Raw genomic sequence first — 20536 nt, 5'->3', positions numbered from 1 at the left:
CTACTTTTGCGAAAAATGGAAAAAATAAAAAATTTCCAGGTTTGAATGTCAATCGATTGGAAATTAAACAACGAGCTCAACGAGATATGACATTCCTCATTCTGACTTTTATTTTTATTTTGGCAGCCAAAAAACTGAGTTTTTATAGCAAAAAATAGGGTTAACATTTTTGTGAAAAATGGAGACTCAGATTTTTGTCAAAAATGCGAAATTTATTTTCGGTTTTTCAATCGTAGTTTAGCCAAATCAAGGCGTACAGTTAAAAGACCGACTGTTTTGAAAAGCTCGCTAAATATGCTAACGATCCCAATCACTTTAAGGAAAATTTATTTTTTTACCAATTTTCGAATTTTTGGAAGGGGCACCCCTCGTCTTTTTTTGCGAAAAATGTCAAAAATGAAAACTTTCCAGGTTTGGATGCCAATGGATTGGAAATTAAGCAACGAGGTATTACATTCCTCGATCTGACGCTTATTTTCTTTATAGCAGCCAAAAAACTGATTTTTTAGGGCGAAAAAATGGGATTCAGATTTTGTCAAAAATACGATTTTCAGATTTTACCCAAAATGTCGATTTTTTTCCTAGTTTTTCACTCGTAGTTTAGCCAAATCGAGGCGTACAGCTAAAAAACCGACTGTTTTGAAAAGCTCGCTTAATATGCTATCGATCCCAATCACTTTAAGGAAAATTTATTTTTTGACCAATTTTCGCATTTTTTGTAAGGGGGTGCATCGTCTTTTTTTGCGAAAAATGTCAAAAATAAAAAATTCCCAGGTTTGGATGCCAATGGATTGGAAATGAAGCAACGAGCTCAACGAGGTATGACATTCCTCGATCTGACGTTTAGTTTTTTTATAGCAGCCAGAAAACTGATTTTTTAGGGCGAAAAAATGGGACTTAGATTTTGTCAAAAATACGATATTCAGATTTTAGTCAAAACTTTGATTTTTCTTTCCAGTTTTTCAATCGTAGTTTAGTAGTTTCCGGAAGACATACGGCACTTACAATGCGTTTCTCTTTTAGTAATTGAGCGTTATATATTTAGCCATTCTAAGGATTAGGTAAAATAGTTTAGGGTATGGATAAATTTTTAATTTATTATTTATTTGTACATAAATTGCATGTTATGAATTCATATAAAATCTGAGGATTGATTTTTAATAATCTATGTTTTCTTATAACTATGGTTGTATCTATGTTTCACTTACTTCACCTACTTCACTGCCAGGGGAAACAAATTTTGATTTTCAGAAGTTTCCTTACTTTCTCACCCAAAAGGGCAGTTTATACTTAAACATTTTGAAATCTCCGAAGGTTACTTATATTTTCCGCATGATGTATTTATGCGTTAGATGTCAAAAAGTTGCCCCTTCCTCGACTCGGATTCGCGATGCCCTGGACACCGCGAGCGTGAATGAAGGATTGGCTGTGGGGCGGAGGTCTGGTTTCGCCTAGCAGCGGAACTCGGAACTCGGTACTTGGTACTTGGTATCGGGTTGGACTTGAACCGGAGCCTCAGATGGCGGGGGACTAGGGGGGGCCAGTGGGTTGGATTATGTTCCATGCAGCGGCAATGACGTCGACGGCGTCTGCACACCTGTTTGACATTGCCCATTGGCCCCGCAGATGAATGGAGCCCGCAGTCCGCAGTCCGGAGACCGGAGTCCGGAGCCCAGCCCGATCCCAACCCAACCGAACTGCTGCTGATGCTGCTGATGCTGCTGCTGTTGCTGCCGCGGCTGCTGCAGTTGACACTTTGACCTTATGCAGTTTATGCAGTGCGTCCAAGTCGGAGTCCGCTTCCTGCCCCCTGAAAATCCCCACCAAATCCCAGCCAATTACGGGCCGACCTTCGCATTTATTTTTAGTGCACTTCTAAAAATAAATCGGGGTCAGCTAGTATAGAGAGCCAGAAAAGCAAAACCGAACGAAGCGAAACTTTCGGTCTGAAATACTTGCAGGCCATGGCAAATTAAAACAATTTAGCAAGTTGGGGAATTTCGATTCCCAGTTGGATTCCAGATGCCAAATAATTAGATGCGCGGTGCAAAAAGAGTAGGTGGAATATGGCCAGGAGGTGGCTATATCTTTAGATAAATCAGACTGCCTAGTTGTCGCTGCCAACAGAGAGAGAGAGAGGGAGAAAGACAGCCCGAAAGAAGCGTATTTTTATTATGCCACATATACATTGTATGGGCTCTATATAGACCCCATGCCGTAGCATACATACCATACCATACCATACCCATCCCATATAGCTGCGCCCGATTATTCGGCGCTATGTGCATGCATGGATTTCGTTCTAATGCCAAGCACGATTATGTGCTCCGTAGATCTGGCCGAGCGTCGGCGGCTATATACTATATAGCGTATGCCATATAGTCGTATATAGAGCGGTAATCTGTGTGCAAGATCTGAGGCGATTCGTCTATAGGAATGCGTCGATGGCGATTGTTGTTCATGCAAGTGTCTGGTCTGGCACAAATAGAGGGAAGACGGCGACAATTACAGCTGAGCGCTGGGTTTCCTGATTCACCATTGCAAAAAGTACTATATCTATGGTTCTATTGTTTTGAGGTGCTGGGCCATAACGCTTTTACAAATATCTGAGAAAATTATATTCTTACTTACAAACTAAATATCTAGGTGATTTACTATCTGAGGACTGAAAACCTTTTTAAATTTTAAAAAGTTCATCAAGGTGTATAAAAGTATGCAACAGTAAATTTGGAATATGTGGATGCACCACTTTCTATTTTTAACAGCATACTCTTGGTTTCATAGTTGTAATAGTTTCAAATAGATTGGCCAGCATTACTTAATGTATTTACAATTATTAGACTATTTAGCAATTAGGTTTATTTATTTAAATTACACAAATTGCTTCGAATTTGTTAAATAATATAGTAAAGAATATTCAAATTGCCAATGTTAAATAACTCTACGCATTATTGTACCCATTTTAAGCACCTATTATTTCATAACTTTATATATTAAGCCCCCTCCATCTTATCCAAACCGAATATCCACACCATCCCCATGTCGACCATCTGTGATAACCGCAATGGGACAATGCGAAGGCCCCAAGTGGATCAATTAAAATGCATCCACCTCCGCTTTCAGAGCCAAATTGCCATTTCCCTTTCAAATGCCTTAACGGAGCCAAAGGCTGCCTTCCGTCCTGTTCGACTGTCCGCTGCACTGGTGTCGCTTAAGTCATCAAAGTCCGGCCAGATAAAGTGCCCCGAATCAGATCGAATTGAATGCCAGGCGGGACAAAGGGACCACATTTCCAAGGGCCAGGACGCTGGGCATGCACATGGCCAGCTCAACTTGGTCGGGGTTTATCTGGATTTTGCGTTTCTGTTGCCATAGCACCATGCCCACCCACCGCCAACGGAATGGAAATGAAAATCGGAATGCTAATGGTAATGGGAGTGGGCATGGGTATGGTGGGTCCCATTGATGACGCTGAAGACTTTCATTCACAAAACTGCAGGATTTTCAAGGCAGGCAAGAACGGAGTGGCAAACGTCAGCAGTGAATGGAAAAGCCCCTCCCACGCCCCTGTGAAAATGTGGAAAATTGTGCAGCCCCCGCTGAACGTCCTTCGTGGCGGATGTGGGTGCGGATGATGCGGATGGAAAGGCGGTACGACGGAGGTTCCTAGGCTAATGAAGACCAATGACGTCCGACGAGCCACGCAGGCACTGGGAAAAATTCTTAAATCGTTTTCGAATTGAAAATGTGGAAAAATTGTCTTTGATGAGTCTTTAAAATGTATGATTTTTATATGTTAGATAAGGTATTTGTTTAGAGATTGATAAAAATATGTTTACCCAATGTTTCTCATGACTAGGCATTGAACCCGTATCCTTCTTGCCTACCTATTGTATTAAAGAGTATTTAATGGTAGTTAAACTTTAAAATACGCGCCACTATTTTTAATAATGCAATACAATACTTTTGTGTGTACCTACCCATCAGAAACTATTAATAACTGGAAAAAAAGGTTCCCATCAAACCAAAGGATTAAATGCTAATTGCTTGTTTTCTGCTTTGAAAGATTATAATGAGGCTAAGTACTTTTTGTGACTATTCTTATCACATCAAGCCATCCATGTATCATATTTCCAAGCGTGGCTGTAAAGTCAGGGGAAATTGCTGGGGAAATCGGGGCCCCTGATTGACCTCAGCTTATTGGACCATCAATCAATTAGGCGCCATTTTCCTTTCCACGAACGCATGCACATGGAATCCATATCATATTCCTGCATCATGTTGCATGTTGCATGGACTGACCTCGCTGCCTCCGATGACGTCTGCCGTGGAAACTATGACGTCACTGGCGGCGAAACTAGTGCAACCTCACTACTCGCTGCACACGCATCCCATCGGTGTGCCCGGCTGTTTGTATTGGTGCCGCTGCACGTCATCAATTTGGAACATGGAAGGCAGTAAAAAAAATAATAGCATAAATATAGACACCTATATATAGATGGGTATCTGTAAACGATATGAACTTCTTAATCCGAAATTGAGTGTCTTGCTTTTAAAGCAATTAAAGGATCAATTCAATTGTCATATTTAAAGATAATGATTTCTTTATACATGTATAACAAGTTATTTAAGACCAGAACAGTTAACTCAGAGGTAAGACCCAAGATATTTTTACAAACCAATTTAAATATATTTTATTAGAATTTATAGAAATCGAAAATGGATAAATTACAGATTGTACAGATATTTAGAAATCGCATATTTAAAAGTAAAATGTTGTTAGCATTTAAATCACATGCAAAAATGTTGTCTTACTTTAATTAGGTTATGGAAACAAAAGTTCAAATAATATATATACCTGCATTAAAATGGAAAGTTTGTCTTTGGTAATTCAATTTATTTCCATAGACAAAGTTTCATTGAAAGGCATTTTAAATAAGAGGCCAGGCAAGAAAATCGCAGTAAAATAATGCTTCTTTGAACGAAAATTTGTTTATTTGATTTTGACTTTCACTTTGTCATACAATTTGGATTATAGAGCTGCAAAAAGGTTTTCATAAATGCTGTTAATCCTTGGAGAGGCTTACTGCGTGCAACCAATGCATGTAAAATGCATTTGTAAACTGTAAGCTGTAATCCGTTTAGTTGATTTAATTAAATCTGTGAAAACTTTGCCAACTTTGAGGCCAAGTTCGGTCAGTGTTATTTAAATATTTCGCAGGACCTGCCTGGAGTAAGCGAATTCTGACAGCTTCCATGAGTGCCAGTACGTACATAATGCAAGTGCATATATTGCATATAGAGCGGGGAGGTCTCCAGATGGGGATGTGAGTGCCTGTTTGTGTATATATAACCCTAAATGGGTCAGCAGCAATGGAGAGGGGGGGGGGGGGGGGGGGGGGGGCGACGACGACAGCAGCGACAAATAGTTGTCAGGTAGAGCGAACATTACAAGGCCAGGCCCAGAGTGGGTGGCCAAAAGGGGGTCGAAACGGGGGCAAGGGGCGCCGAACGGCGGTTCAGAGGGGGCTTATGACGTTTGTTTTGCTTTGACGCACTCGCAGAACGCTGACCATCGATGGTTCGCCTTTGACCCCGAATTAATCTCGATTCGGCTGGGCACATCCCTTGCCCACTTGCCTACCTATAAATAGACATCGGATTATAAGCTAAAGGTAATCCTAAGTACTCCATTCCAAGGGAACTTTGATCTAAATTCGTTGTCCTCTTAACTGATAATTGTATTTGAGCTTAAACAAATTATGCTTCTTTTAAAATAATTGTATTTAGCCAAAGTTTGCTTAGACTTAAGTGGGAAAAATAATTATTTTACTTTTTGTAGTCTTAGTTTGACAGGTTAACTTGCAGATTTAAAAACAATTGAGTTGTTTTTAAGATCTATTTTTTCTGTTTATCCCATATCATAGTATTACTAATATATCTTTTTAATAACTTTAATTTCTAGGCTTTTTGGCCACCCCCGCTCTGATATTTCCTGTTTGCCTAAGAACCAAAAATAAAGCATTAATATAAAAGATGTTTTCAAAAGAAAAACATTTTCGAAATTCATAAATTAAAACAAGAATTGCTTGGGCGCCCAGCGAAATTGTTTTAAATGCTTAGAACGAAAATAAAGGCGAAAATAGATTCGTCCAGACATAGACGACCTGATCAAGTTCCCTACAAAAGCGAAAACATTTCCCCCAAGCTAACCCACTGCCCTTCCGCAGGCCCCTTTCCATTTTCCCCCCTGGAAGCCGAGTTCTATATTTAAATGGGGAAAAACAAAATAGAAATCATCGAAAACACATTTCGAAATAGAGCTAGAACAAGTCACATACAAAAGAAAAATACAAAAAAATAAGAAAATAAGAAAAGGAAAAGCAACATTATTTTCAACAATATTTTGTTTTTGCTTCTCTGCAGAAAGCTTATAGAATCGGAACATATATACCTATACGCGTCTATGTATATCTAAATTCATATACGATATATATATATAGACACGGTTTCGTGATCGAAACGTTTTATTCGTTTCGTTCTCGGCAAAATTTGAAAATTACTTTCAACAAACGTTGCAAGGCGTTTTGTCTACGGGGCGTATGCGTGATTTTCATTTTGTTGGCTTCTGTAGGTGTGTTGCAGCGTCATTCGCAGAGTTTACCATTATCGCTTGTATATATAGAGAACATATGTATATTTGGCCATATTCCGTACATACATTATATTTAGATTGACGTGGCCAAAGTAATTCAGCTAAAACATTGATATTAACAAGACGGATATAGGCTATATGTATGCATGTACGTACGATGCGGCTGAAATTCACTATTCGAAAGTTTATAGTTATGTCAGCGGACAACATCCAAGATAATTAGCTGAAAAACATGAAGGAGATCATTAATAGAGTTTTTCTAGATCAAGTGCAAAGGGGCTTGGTATAAAGAAACCCTTAAATTGACATAAGTGGAATATTTCCATTGAATGATAATTACTAGAAGGGCTTGATGAATATGTGTTTTATGAAAAGATTTAATAGCATATCATAAAATTAATCTCTTGATATTTTATAGAGTGTGTTTAGTTCTATAAGTTAACAAAAGGATTGTTTTGAATGTTTGGAATGATTGAATGTTTTACCAAAAATATTATAAAGATATTCAGTTAAAATAAATAAATATTTAAATATGATATTTAGGAATTTATATTTTCTTTGTTTGGTAGAATCTTATCTTCTTAACCCCCTTTAAACAGCATTACAAAAATATTTTACATTCTTAATTCTGTATTCAATATTACCTATTATTGCATTATTTTATTAAGAAATATATTTTATTTTTTACCTAAACTCTAGTAATTTATGTACTAAGCTGCTGAAATGCTGTTTAAAGATCGTATGCATTATATAGGGAATTCCCCCCTTACAATATATTTATTTCCCTATCAAGATGAATGATTTATGGGAATAAAAAACCACATTTGGGAAGCTAAACAAGTTGGGAATTATAAGGAAATATTCTATTCCTTAAATATTTCCCCTTAGATTAAAGGAAATTCATAAGTTAGGATTGAAATGTGTTTATTTCGTATCTCCTTTGGTCTCCAAAGACTAGTAGTCTATGGATTTTCCCAAAATTGTCTAAATAGTCCCCCAGGTTTTGGACTTTTTGGTCAGGGCTGGCGAAACTTGAGGCCGGCGCTGCAGGCAGTCGCCACCCCTGATTTTCCTATAGACCGACTGCACTGCCATCGCGTAGCCTCCCAACTGGAGCAAAACCTATTTTTATCCATTGCATTGAATTCCAAGCGGCTCCGTTTACACCAGCACACACAGACTGCAGATACGGATTTCTTGAACACAGATGCGGATACAGAATAGAGAGATTCTCCAACCTCCAACCGGTATTTTTCGGGGGGTTTTTGGGGCTCTGCGGGTTGCAGTTCGAAGGGGGGAACGGGAAAGGTATCGGGATCGGTAGAATCGGTACTCGGATGTGATCGGAAACGACGACGAGCGTGGCCCGAACACTTTTCGGTATCCATTTCGATTTTGGGCTCTATGCTCAGTCAGTTTTGGGGGGGCTATTTTTAGACCTTACGCCCAGATACATAACCCCGGCCCCCCAAACCACTCTCGCTCTCTCTCGCTCTCGCCCATTTGCGAAGGACGGTGGGCAGGTGGGCGGTTAGCTTTCGGAAACGAAACGAAACGAAACGATACGAACGATCCATCCACGATCCACGATCCGTATCTGTATCCGTTGGATGGCCTGCCTCTAGAATATAGTCTGCCGTGGATCGTCGGACCGTTCAGTCTTTTTGTGTCGTTCAGTATCATCCGATTCGTGTGATCGACAGCACAGCCGAATTTTTTTTCTTTTTTTTCTAATTCCTTGAAGGTGAGTGCTTGAGCAACGGAGAAAATAAAGCTGAAAGAAAGGAAAAACATCATCGAAAACAACAAAATAACAATGCAAGAACAACCGAAAAGGAAATATAGAAAACAGAAAACTGCAAAATGCAAATGCAAATGGAAAGAATAACAAACATGTGCAATCCTCAATCCTTTCTTATATGGCTTACATATATCTGGACCTGACCAAAATCGTGTGCGTGCGCCCAGAGGATTCTAAAACGTTTTTTTTTTACAAATATTTTTTTGCTATTTTTTTCAAGTGATACAAGTTAACTAGTGTATGAACAAGAAATGCAACGAAACTATCCAACAATATATTGACTTGAATTTTTTTTAATTTAATTTTTTTGTTCGATTGGCTTGCCAATTATGTAAGAAGTTGCAGTGTGTGTGTGTGTGCGCGTGCGTGTATGCGTGAGTGTGCGTGCAGAAAGCTAAAAATGTATCCAACAGATACAAGATACATTTCAAAAAAGCTGAAAATGCTCAGCAAGTGCCTGAAAATAGAACAAAGCGAGAATACAAAATCCCGAGAGAGAAAAACCTCACACACACATACACGCACATCTGAGACACACACACACACACATATATATATAGCGAGAAAAACAAACGCACATATCGACCTTATAAAAATATCTGGATAAATACTCTCCGCACATTTGGATTTAATATTCGATTTGAATTTCGTTGCTCCAATTTGATTTTTTTTTTGCCGTGAACATATAAACAAATTCTACGGCGAATCATAAATAGCTGCCATATTTCTCGCCTCCGAAATTCGTGTATCTATCAACAGGTTTATTTTTAAATCAGACAGATACTAGATACAACAGAAGCCTTCTCATTTGCTCTTACTCTGCGATCTATGCTAAATGGAGACTTCAACTATGCTTAAATACGCTCTGCATTTTTCGCAGTGTACCCATCCGAAGGTCGTCATTGTCAGAACATTTTCACGCCTTACCTTCGCTAAGGTGCGCAAAGACAAGTCAAATTCTTCGGAACTAAATATACGCCTAGCCCCCTAGCTTTTCGTTCTATTAGGCCATATGGTATTCTTGGTGTGGAAAACAATATAGGGGCTAATAATTCTGCATTATTTCGTAACTGTCAACAGGAATCTTTTTAAAGCTTTTCAAGCCTTTCAGTTTATTCAACAAATATTGTTGGTAGATACTTTCAGATGCTTCATTATACCCCTTATTTTCATAAATTTCTTATCTCTTTTTGTTCAGGAATACTTTTACTAGAGGAATCTTTTCATTATTTTACTGGTTAATTTCTTTTAGCAGCAAATGGATATTCCAGGCATTTACGTCTTACTTAATCTTAATATTTTAAAAAGACTAGTAAACAATCAAAATCTACAAATATTTTCATATATTCATACTTCTTAATGTTTACTTTCAAGCCTTGTAAAACATTTCGTAAAATACTTTCACAACCCAAAAACCTCTATAAAAGTACTCCTATAAATGAGTTCATTCATCTGATAAAATATTAAAAAGCATAAGTTACTAATAAATGTATAGAAAAGAAAACATATTGAGGGTAACTTTCCATTAACAAGATCAGCTGGCTGAGATCGATCAGATTAGAGGTTCTACCCACTTTCAACTCGATTCTATGGCACTCACTTGAAATCGGATATCAAAGAGAGAACCTGAAAAATCGAGCAATAGTGTGGTCTTTTTCTGGCAGGCAGACGCCCACGCCAAAGTAAATGTGCCAACGAAATAAAAGCTATAGAAAAGAGAGCGGGAAAATGAGTCTTGCTGGGGTTGCCCCCCCATATACGGCATGGGCCAATGCTGCGTATACGTAATATGCGGCATATGCCAGTATCATTGCGCATACGCACTGTGGGCCCCCAAAGAGATCGTAGGCGTGAGCGAATGAGAGAGAGAGCGACTGATTTATGGAACATATATATATATATACTTAATGGCGTCTATACCTATTGCCGTGTATATATAGGGCAATCGGAATGATGTCATCGAACATTTCCATTCACCATTCAGCATCCACCATCCACCATCCACCTCCAGTTCCAGTTCCTTGAGTTCACCTCTCGATTTCTTTTCCTTTCAGTAACCAAAAACACAAATCAAAATGGCTGATGATGAGGTGAGGTGAGTATCGCCGATGGCACCCTTTTCCCAAACCCCTTTGAACCATGTTGGATTAACCTTTGGCCCTCTTCTGCAGTTAACTATTTTTGGGGATTTATCGAACTTGTACCGGAAATGGAAATGGAAGCGATTTGGACGGGACTAACCTGGACTGGATCTGGATAAAGGTAAGCCGAGTGTTCTCAACAGATCCTTAAGCTTCTATTGCCCCCGCACTTGGAACCATGCAAATACAAAGACAACCCAAAGCCAAAATGCCTTTCTCTTGCTTTCACAGGATCGCTACGCTTTGACAACCCCCGCAAATCCCAGCCATTTCTTCCTTTCACCTAAGGAGCACAGATAATGATAACTGTCAAGTCGAAATGAAAGCTATGTCTGTTATCGTTAGTGTGTGTCTATGTCTCTGTGCTTTTCGCTGTCCCTTAATGTTTTTTGAGGTCGTTTGTGCCCGGAGAAAGTTGCAATCTAAAGAATAAATCAAAGGATTCTTTTAAGAATGTTAAGAATGTTTAAAATTATAAATGAGATTCTAGCAGTTTTCTCCAGGACAGGCCTACACCTCTGTCTGTGAATCCATCTTAACTCCGAACTTACCATGGTTTTTTTGTATTTTCAGAAAAAGGCAGCAGCTCCGGCCGCGGCACCGGCAGCGGCGGCCAAGCCGGCGGCTCCGGCAGCTGCGGCGGCCAATGGCAAAGCCCCGGCGGCCAATGGCAAGGCTCCGGCTGCCGCCGCCGCCGCGCCCCCCGGCCCGCCCAAGGATCCCAACGACCCCAAAGTGAAGGCCGAGGAGGTACACTTGTGTACGTGTGTGCCCGTTTAACTCCACGTCAAAGTCCAAGTCCACGTCCAAGTTCCGTGCTGTGTGTTCGAATATTCAAAAAAAAAACATATTTATATATCTAGTGTTGTGTCCAGTTTTGGATATCGGTTAACCATGCTGATCCCCGGATTATTGTTTGTTTGATTCGCAGGCTAAGAAGGCTAAACAGGCTGAGATCGAGCGCAAGCGTGCTGAGGTGCGCAAGCGCATGGAGGAAGCCTCCAAGGCCAAGAAGGCCAAGAAGGGTTTCATGACCCCAGAGAGGAAGAAGAAACTCAGGGTAAGTAAAAAACTGGAATATTGTGAACAAAAGTAGATAAGATCAAATAACCTCAATTTGGGAATTCATCTTCTCGCTTATCTAGAAGAAATGTTCTTGAAATCAAGATGAAAGTGCTCTCGAATAAGTTTTTTAAGAAGAGGTGGAAGTACTCTCGATCTTGTTTTCCCGAAAACCATAAATAAATCCCATTGCTAATACCAATACCACCTTCCATCCACAGTTGCTGCTGCGTAAGAAGGCCGCTGAGGAGCTGAAGAAAGAACAGGAACGCAAAGCAGCTGAACGTAGACGCATCATTGAAGAACGTTGCGGCAGTCCCAGGAATCTCAGCGATGCCAGCGAAGGTGAGTAGCCTCGGTCCTCGAACCGAGTGGTCAGGGTCCCGGTGTCCAGGTGCGAGACGATCCCCATGAACTTTCCCACACCTGGACACCGGGGCAGCAAGAATAAAAGATGAATAAACGTATAAACGAGATAAACGAAATCAATCAGTAAACCAGATAGGCGGATCATATGTATCATATCATATATCCGTCTGTCGAGAAGCATAAACTGAAATCGATAACTGAAAGTTGAACAAGTGTCATCTATCGCATACACACATACAACCACAACCACACCCACACCAACACGGAGACACCCACACTTTGCATATACACCACACACACCTACATACAGGATAACCGACCTCCCACATCGGATCTCGACGTCGCTGAGGAACCATAGTCTTATAATGCCTGAACTGAACCACTGTGTGCAACATGTATCTAAATGTGTCTCTATCTCTATCTCTCTTTTGCCGCTCCCATGTCCGTTATATCCACAATCGATCCACACACACACACCCCACTCCAACACTACCAACACCCCATACCACAACCAACTCCGAACCACTCCAAACTCCGAAAAAAACCCCCCATTGTGAACAGACACACTCAAATCTCTGATCAAGCAACACTATGACAGGATTAATAAATTGGAGGACCAGAAATATGATCTTGAGTATGTTGTTAAACGCAAGGATGTTGAGGTACACGAACACCACCAACTTTTTATACGCCACCTAAATACGCCTAAGTCTATCCTCGATCAAAATCAAACGTTAACGCTTAACAACTACAATAAAAACACCTTCTGTCAGCTGTCTCTTTCTATATATCTAAATCTAAATCTATATATCTAAACCACTATCTCACTCTCAATCTGTTTACTGTATAATACACTCAATATATGTTCGTGAAAAGTGTTATTTGCCCAGGCACTAAAAACTGTACAGAAACTCAATAGCTCTGTTAGCTCCGTATCTCCGTATACTCACCCAATTAATGACAGGTCTCTTTCTATATGTCCCTCCAGTGAGGATGTGTTCTGTTTAATAATGCAGGTACATGAATACTTCCATTCAATAGGTCTCACTTCTCGTGTAGATTAGTTTCACAATCAAAAAAGAAACCCGAAAACACACTCACCCACTGCCACACACCAAGAAAAACCAACACACACCCAAACACCTATCCAGATCGAACCGTTTTGATAACCACACTTCGTTCCGCAGATACTATTCAGGGTGTTTGTAAGGACTACCACAGTAAGATACTGAAACTGGAGTCCGAAAAGTTCGATCTCGAGTACGAGGTAGCCAGAAAGGATTATGAGGCAAGCAGCTCCGGTTTCCAATAGTTTCAATCACTCGCAGATCGTAGAACTTGTCTATAACTATACCTATATATAGACTTACTTCACTAGCCGAGGCAGCAGCACAACCAGCCCAAAGATATATGCGAATATTTCCGAGCTATATATACACTAGTGTGTGTGTGTCCGGCGGACAAAAAAAAAACAAAAACTAAGCACTTAGTAGAAATCGTAGTTAACAAAATGTATTTTTTCTTTTTGGGAGAGAGCTGTGAAAACGAGGCCCCCCCAAAAAAAATCGAGGTGTTTTGGGCACCCGAAAATCGTATATACCATATAGAAAGTAGAGTCCTAGTCAACGCAGCTAACCCGTAACATAAGAGCTTTAAGATCGGACCCAAATGAGGAAAGATCGAAAATAACAACGCAGCCTTCAAGTACTAACAACCCAAGCCGAATGCAACAAATGCTGACAATACCTATTTTTGATGTCACCAAATTTGTGCGTTTTTGCTTTTTGCGGCTTTAGCTATAAGCTTTTTGTGGCTACAAGTTTTTTGGCTTTTTGTCGTAGCGAAAAACACATATACTATTTTTGTATTTTTGATATAGCTTCTACTAACCCACCAAAACGATAGAGTATTTTAAGAAGAAACGATTAATAAACGGTTAATGGTAGGGAAGTGCAGCTTACTTACTAGTGTGACAAGAGGCTAGGCCAAGCACGAACAGTCATCCCAGAAGTACAGTCACGCACAAAGAAAACAACCAAAGACACTGACATTTCTACAGACACTTCATGTTGCACCAAGAAACGAATACACAACACTGTCTTACATTTAGAACATTTGTAGGTGATAAAGCTCGAGTTCAATCTATAACTTTATATTAATCAAATCTTAATCTAATCCTTCTTTTTCTCGAAAACGCGCCAACCAAACAATCGAACAATCAAACAAACCAAAAACGAACCACAAAACTCGAATCGAAACAAACTATGCGTCGTTGTCGCTGTCTCTAAATCTCACTCTTTCTATCTATCTCTTTCTGTCTATATCTATTTCTGTATCTTTGACTATATCTCTAACTATATCTGTCACTGTCTTTACTTCCATGTCAATCCTCTTCTCTTCCCCACTATTTCTCTCTATATCTATCTGACTTCCCCAAATCTTTCACTCTATATCTTTATCTCTATTCTTTGATCCGTCACCCAAAACGCACACATACAATCAAAACAAACACCAATACCAACACACCCACAACGACACACTCGCAAACTCCAATACAAAACGAACTTTCGTTACGTCTTCTCAAAAAACGTCAAACGTTTACCGTTTCGTAACCGCTACTGTTACCGCTACCGTTACCGTTTACCGCAGCCGAACTGCAAACAATATGCAAACAATATTGGCAACGCGTTTACAATTTGGAGGGCGATAAGTTTGATTTAGAACACGTGCAGAAAGTCAAGGCTCAAGAGGTAAATTCCCCAAAGATTTACAAAGTTTTGCCATGCACCCAAAAAAAAAAACGAATACAAAAAAAAAAGAAACCAAAATCGAATGTTTTTTTCTTACTTTCTTATCAAGCCAAAAAAATATAAGATATTTACATATATATAAATCAATTATTAATCATAACTCTACTTTACAATTATGCCCTTGATTTAATTACTTGATTTCATTTCTAAATATTTCCTAATCATATTTTTAGTTTTTTACTGCGATACTTCTGTTCGTTTACCTAATTTTGATATTGTTTTAACTGCGCTAAACTACAGAACAAAAACAAAATCAGAGAGATCTTCTCGCATCGGCGCGTGCTTCAAACAGTCCGGATTGGGGGGGAAATAGTTCTCGGACCGCCCGTGTATATAGTCTATCCGTCCGGACCCGGGAACTGTCTGCCCCCGCCGTAACCCCCAAGCCAGGTCTTCGGTCCGCCGGAGTGGAAGCTTGTAGGAGAAACAATAATAAGGAACTACTTTCATTAATTGTCAAACCCGAATAATCAGTCTCAGCTAAACGAGAAGCCCATGGAAATCGCGAACCCAATAAGCCAATAACGTAAACCGTAACGATCGCTTCCGTTTCGTTCCGATCCGATTTGTTCCGTTCCGCTCCGTTCCGTTCCATTCCGAAACCGAAACAGTAAAAAGAAACCAAGCCCAATCGAATTGAATAATGAAAACTCATCGAACACATAACATCTAATGAAGCTGCGAAACAACAAACGATATGATATCGATAACCATTATTGCGATAAATCAAAAGAAAACTCTATAAACAGTAAATCCAATCATAACTACTTTTAGTCATACCTAGATTTAGAACTTTACCAAACGTCGAACGTCGATTAAAAGTTTAAGCCAAACCAAAAACAAATCTCGAAAAATAAAAATATTTTTGCAGGCGAATTGCAAGAGATTTGCGAAGAGTATTACGAGCGTATGTATATTTGTGAAGGCCAGAAATGGGATCTGGAATACGAAGTCAGGAAAAAAGACTGGGAGGTACTGCAACAATTTCAATTTAAAATTTCAAATCGTTCTCAATCAATCAATAAATGTCAAAACTCTGAATACAAAAGAACAACCAACCAAACAAAAAAAATAATAGTAATAAAACCAACTCACCCCAGACAGAATGCAACAAAATTGTATCAAAACTAAAATCTGAATTGATTCTCTAAAGTATTCATTTGAGTTCTAGTATCATGTTCGTTTCCGTTCCGTTCAGTTCCGTTGTTTCTTTCTTACTTGTTGAATGCGCATCTCAAAATATGTCTCTTAGTTTGTATCTGTTTTACTTGACTGTTTCACAAAACAACAACCACTCTGGTCCCCCATGCCCGTATATATATACAGAAGCATATATGTGGGCGTGGATGGGGGCACATAATCGTGACTATTTATTCGTACTACTCCCTGTTTGATTTCAATTTCGATTTCGAGTTCCTAATATCGTTGTTACTTACGTTTAACTCCGAAACTCAAGACGGAAATACGTATCCGCTGAGGTGAGGACGCGAGGATTGCCAACCAGACCAGTCAATCGTTATCGAATCTATCGAGAAATCGATTCAACTCAAAATGGTGACCAGATTTCGTGCCCAGTGAGGTTATGTCCGAACGCATAGTGAGGTTAAGTCCGCTACCAAGAACACGTACAAACATGTCACATGGCACCTCCTCACTTCCTTTTGCAAAAATATCAAATTAACTGGCAATCCAAGTATGCTCATCAGTCACACAACACCCCAGACAACAAGAACAACAAATAAAACCCGATCAAATCAAATCAAACAACTACAAGAAACAAGCAACAGCAATGTAGTATTAGTAAATTGCACAACAATTACAACAACAGCAAGATAACTAGTTTGTTGCACCATTTGTGAACTTTGTTTTGTGTGTGTGTTATTTCTCTTTTTTTCTTAACTGTAACCAAAAAATTTGTTTGTGCCGCTGTCGACGCGTTACCGCCAATACTCAACTGCACCACAGTCTGTGCGTCCGGTCCACAAACACAATTGCAATTTTAAAATTTTACCAGCACAAAAGTATACAAGCACACACTAGCACAAAAGCACACGATCACAAGTAAAAAAAAAAATAAGGAAAAGTACAGTCACGCTCACACGACACGCAACGCAACGCACGCAAGCACGCAACATTTTGCATGCAGCAGCACATGAAAAAAAAAACAGAAAAAAAAACACCGAAACGACCGATAAGCAGCAGCCAAGAACCTATCCCGATCAGCAACGCCCTCTATTGTCCACCGCCCACCAAGCCACCGCACTTCATTGTAAATAATGTTTGTGTAAATTGTTACCATTGCCGCTCACACTCTGTCTCTCTCTATCTCTTTCTATCTCTGTCTTTCTGTCACTCTTTTTCTGTGTTTCTATCTCCTGTCCGCGAAAAGCAAAAAAGAAAAGCAAAGCTGAGTTCCAAGTTGAAAAGCATAAAAGCCAAGCGTCGATTACTTCTCGATTGAATCACTTAATGCTAGTACACTAATTGTGATATACCGATACCGATTACCGTTTACCGTTACACGAACCCGCTAAAATATGTCAAATGAAACTGCGTGCGCAGCCGAACAAACAAATCGAAAGAAAGAGAAACATGAAAGCAAAGCAAAGCAGGAAAAGCAACACAAAACAAAAAAACAAAACGAAGGGAGCAGAGGAGGCTGTAATTAGCGTTCCGATAAAGATAACGATAACGATATATATGAATACCGTTAAGCAGTACCTCAGCCCAGTCGCCCAATTGGGTTTAAGTTCAGTTTCAATCTCAATCCTTAATCTCAGTTCCAGTTTCAGTTCCATTTCCATTGTAGTTGCAGTTAGGCCAACGTCGCTCGTTCCGTCTCACTCACTCCGGCTCAGGCTATCAATCTATCTATCTCTCTCTCACTTGATCACTCTGACTATCTGTCTCTGTCTAGTGTATATATGTATAAACGAACAATACTCTCTATAAAACTACAAATAAAGCATTAAAGCAAAAGCAATCGACATTTGGATGTTATGCTGTTCAATCAACAAGAGGCGCGAGCTGAATACAAAAAAAGAAAAGCGCCAATCTAGTGAACCACCACCAACCTATCGAACCGAACCGCAACAACCATATCCTCGTCTCGCTCCCACTAGGCAGTTTAGACCGCAGAGAACTTGGCTCGTATGGCTCGCCCGCTCGCTCGCTTACTCGCTCTCGCACTCACTCACCCACGCACGCCAGCACGCCCTAGTATTAGCACCTAGTACTTAGCATTACGACTTAGTGGTAGTGCCAATGGTAGAGTATGCTATATATGTCTGCAACCCACGTTTCCTGTTTCCTTTGCATGCCATGAGAAAAACACCTGCCCATCGAAAAGAAAGAACTTCTTCTTGCAGCATTTTGATTTTGATAGTTGCCCGCCCGTAGTTGTAGCTTTATGTGTCGATAGCCCAATTGACAATAGTCGATGAACTCGTACTAATCGCGTAACCTCTCTCTTCCCAACTCTCTTAAAATCTGATGTGGTGCACCCGCAGATCAACGATCTCAATGCCCAAGTTAACGATCTTCGCGGCAAGTTGTAAGTATCAATCGAAATAATCGATCGGAAAAGCGATTATTAATCGATTGTTTAACTTTCTTCCCTATAGCGTCAAGCCAGCCCTGAAGAAGGTCTCCAAATACGAAAACAAATTCGCCAAGCTGCAGAAGAAGGCCGCTGAGTTCAACTTCCGCAACCAGCTCAAGGTGGTGAAGAAGAAGGAGTTCACGCTGGAGGAGGAGGAGAAGGAGGTAAGTGGGTCCCCCACTTTAAGGGGGATTACTATACGGGGGGAACGATGATCGAAACAATACACCGATCTTTAAATCTCTATCTCTTCTGTGACATTTAGAAAAAAATTAAAGATGCCGCTGTGCTAACTAAAGCCAAAAAGTGTAAGAACCTGAGTGTGTGCGTGTGACCTAGATCCTTCTGTTTGCCTTGAGCACCTGAGTGCACCCGCTCTATATCTTTCTCTCTATATCTGTATCTTTTGTCGCACACTGATCTGTTCTGTCCTTGACTTTCTACGATCGTAGCTGTCTTTAGTTGGTAGTTGTAGTCACACATTTTCTCTCTTTAAATCACACACACAAAGTACCAAAAGATCCATAGAGGATGGAAGTTTGATATTTATAATACAAATGTATTGATCTCTTTTTGCTATGATGATATAAAACATTCTATCGAAATTATCAATTTATTGTTATCGAAAATATCAAATTGACCATCGCACTACATCGATTTTTTTCGAAGCACACGTCACTTGTAAATGTAGATCACCATGTAGTTTTTAGTGTCGGCACTGAGCATCCAGATGTTGTATGTGGCCATTCGTTGTGTCTATGATCTTACTAATGCCGTCTTATTCTCTCCTTTATTCCGTCATGATATTTCGCTTACGGATGAGCAGAAGAAACCCGACTGGTCCAAGGGCAAGCCCGGAGATGCCAAGGTGAAGGAGGAGGTTGAGGCCGAAGCTTAAGTGTCCACACGTCCACTAGTGTCCACTGACCCGTGACTCCCGCCCTAAACAATAATTGAAATTATTTACAACAATTATCTGAAGCAATACAATTTATATAAATCTATTAATATATATATCCACAAATATATATGCATGTATATATCTCGCCATATATATGTGTCCACAATGGATTTGATCAGAAATGAAGTCAATAAACAACAACAGCAACAACTAAAACATCTCAAAATCAAACTCAGACTCAAACTCAAACTCAAAAACAACTGCTACAAATAATTCAGATCAACGATTCAAAACAACAGCCAAACATCTGAACACCTTGATGAATTATTGATTATATTTCATTATTTACAAATTATATTTTTTAATGTAAATTAAATTAAATTACAAAAAAAAAAGAAACAAACAGACAGAGTCTCGCACATTATTTCTATCTCTCTATATTTTTATTCATAATTATTTGCACACAAACATCCACACGGAAGGGATATCTTATCATATTGGTAGATACCTATGGGAAGGGATAAACCTCTAGAGGATTTGAGTTCAGCTCGTAACAAAATTCCCTATACATTGTCATGCAAATTTTCAATTTTGACCATTTTTTTTAAATAATTCTTATTTCCTGCCCTAAAATTACAGTATTTTGGCTGTCATTATGCAAGGAAAGGTCAGAATAAGGAAGTCATACCTCGTTAAGCTCGAAATTAAATTCCCTATCCATTGACATTTAAACCTGGAAATGTTTAAATTTGTCCCTTTTTTTCAAAAAATCCTGATATGAAAAATGCGAAAATTTGTAAAAAAAATATTTTCCCGGAAAGTTATGGGGTTTGTTAGCTAGGACGTAAGCTGTCCAAAACTGTCGGTCTTTTGGCTGTACGCCTTGATTTGGCTAAACTACGATCGAAAAACCGTTAAAAAATGGATATTTTTGACCAAAATCTGAATTCCAAAAAAAAATGATGCAACCCCTTACAAAAAATGAAAAATTGGGTCAAAAAATAAATTTCCTTTAAAATGATTGGATTTGTTAGCTTAGGATGTTAGCTGCTCAAAAATGTCGTTCTTTTGGCTGTACGACTTGATTTGGCTAAACTACAATCAAAAAACCGTTAAAAAATGGGTATTTTTGACCAAAATCTGAATCCCAAAAATAAACGATGCAGCCCCTTACAAAAAATGAAAAAATGGGTCAA

General features: G+C 39.4%; 1 protein-coding gene and 1 long non-coding RNA gene across 14 annotated transcripts; both read left to right on the top strand.

The window, feature by feature from the left end:
* Positions 1–8300: 8300 nt before the first annotated feature.
* On the top strand, positions 8301–19764 carry wupA (wings up A). Of its 13 annotated transcripts, none has more exons than XM_036820239.3 (10): positions 8301–8399; positions 10511–10546; positions 11171–11347; positions 11529–11657; positions 11881–12004; positions 15710–15810; positions 18348–18391; positions 18462–18603; positions 18705–18747; positions 19266–19764. In XM_036820239.3, coding segments are annotated over exons 2-10 (777 nt in total). In that variant the 5' UTR covers positions 8301–8399; positions 10511–10531; the 3' UTR covers positions 19268–19764. The 13 variants fall into 13 exon arrangements, with proteins under 13 accessions (XP_036676134.1, XP_065723865.1, XP_036676133.1 ...); XM_065867793.2 differs by lacking the exon at positions 15710–15810 and adding an exon at positions 14678–14778; XM_036820238.3 differs by lacking the exon at positions 15710–15810 and adding an exon at positions 12590–12690.
* LOC139353370 (uncharacterized) lies at positions 10559–10905 on the top strand. Its single transcript, XR_011604607.1, has 2 exons — positions 10559–10718; positions 10829–10905. It is a non-coding gene; the product is annotated as an uncharacterized lncRNA (long non-coding RNA).
* Positions 19765–20536: the final 772 nt, after the last annotated feature.

Source organism: Drosophila suzukii, chromosome X, assembly GCF_043229965.1.
Source record: "Drosophila suzukii chromosome X, CBGP_Dsuzu_IsoJpt1.0, whole genome shotgun sequence".
In the NCBI taxonomy this organism is placed as follows: domain Eukaryota; kingdom Metazoa; phylum Arthropoda; class Insecta; order Diptera; family Drosophilidae; genus Drosophila; species Drosophila suzukii.
Note: the sequence above shows the minus strand (reverse complement) of the source record. Positions and strands in the feature narration are given on the sequence as shown.

Excerpts from the sequence above, each read along its gene's own strand:
- wupA (XM_036820235.3), top strand. Across the intron at positions 12,005-15,709 it reads TCTCAGCGATGCCAGCGAAG|GCGAATTGCAAGAGATTTGC; the intron begins GTGAGTAGCCTC and ends ATATTTTTGCAG. Across the intron at positions 18,392-18,461 it reads AACGATCTTCGCGGCAAGTT|CGTCAAGCCAGCCCTGAAGA; the intron begins GTAAGTATCAAT and ends TCTTCCCTATAG.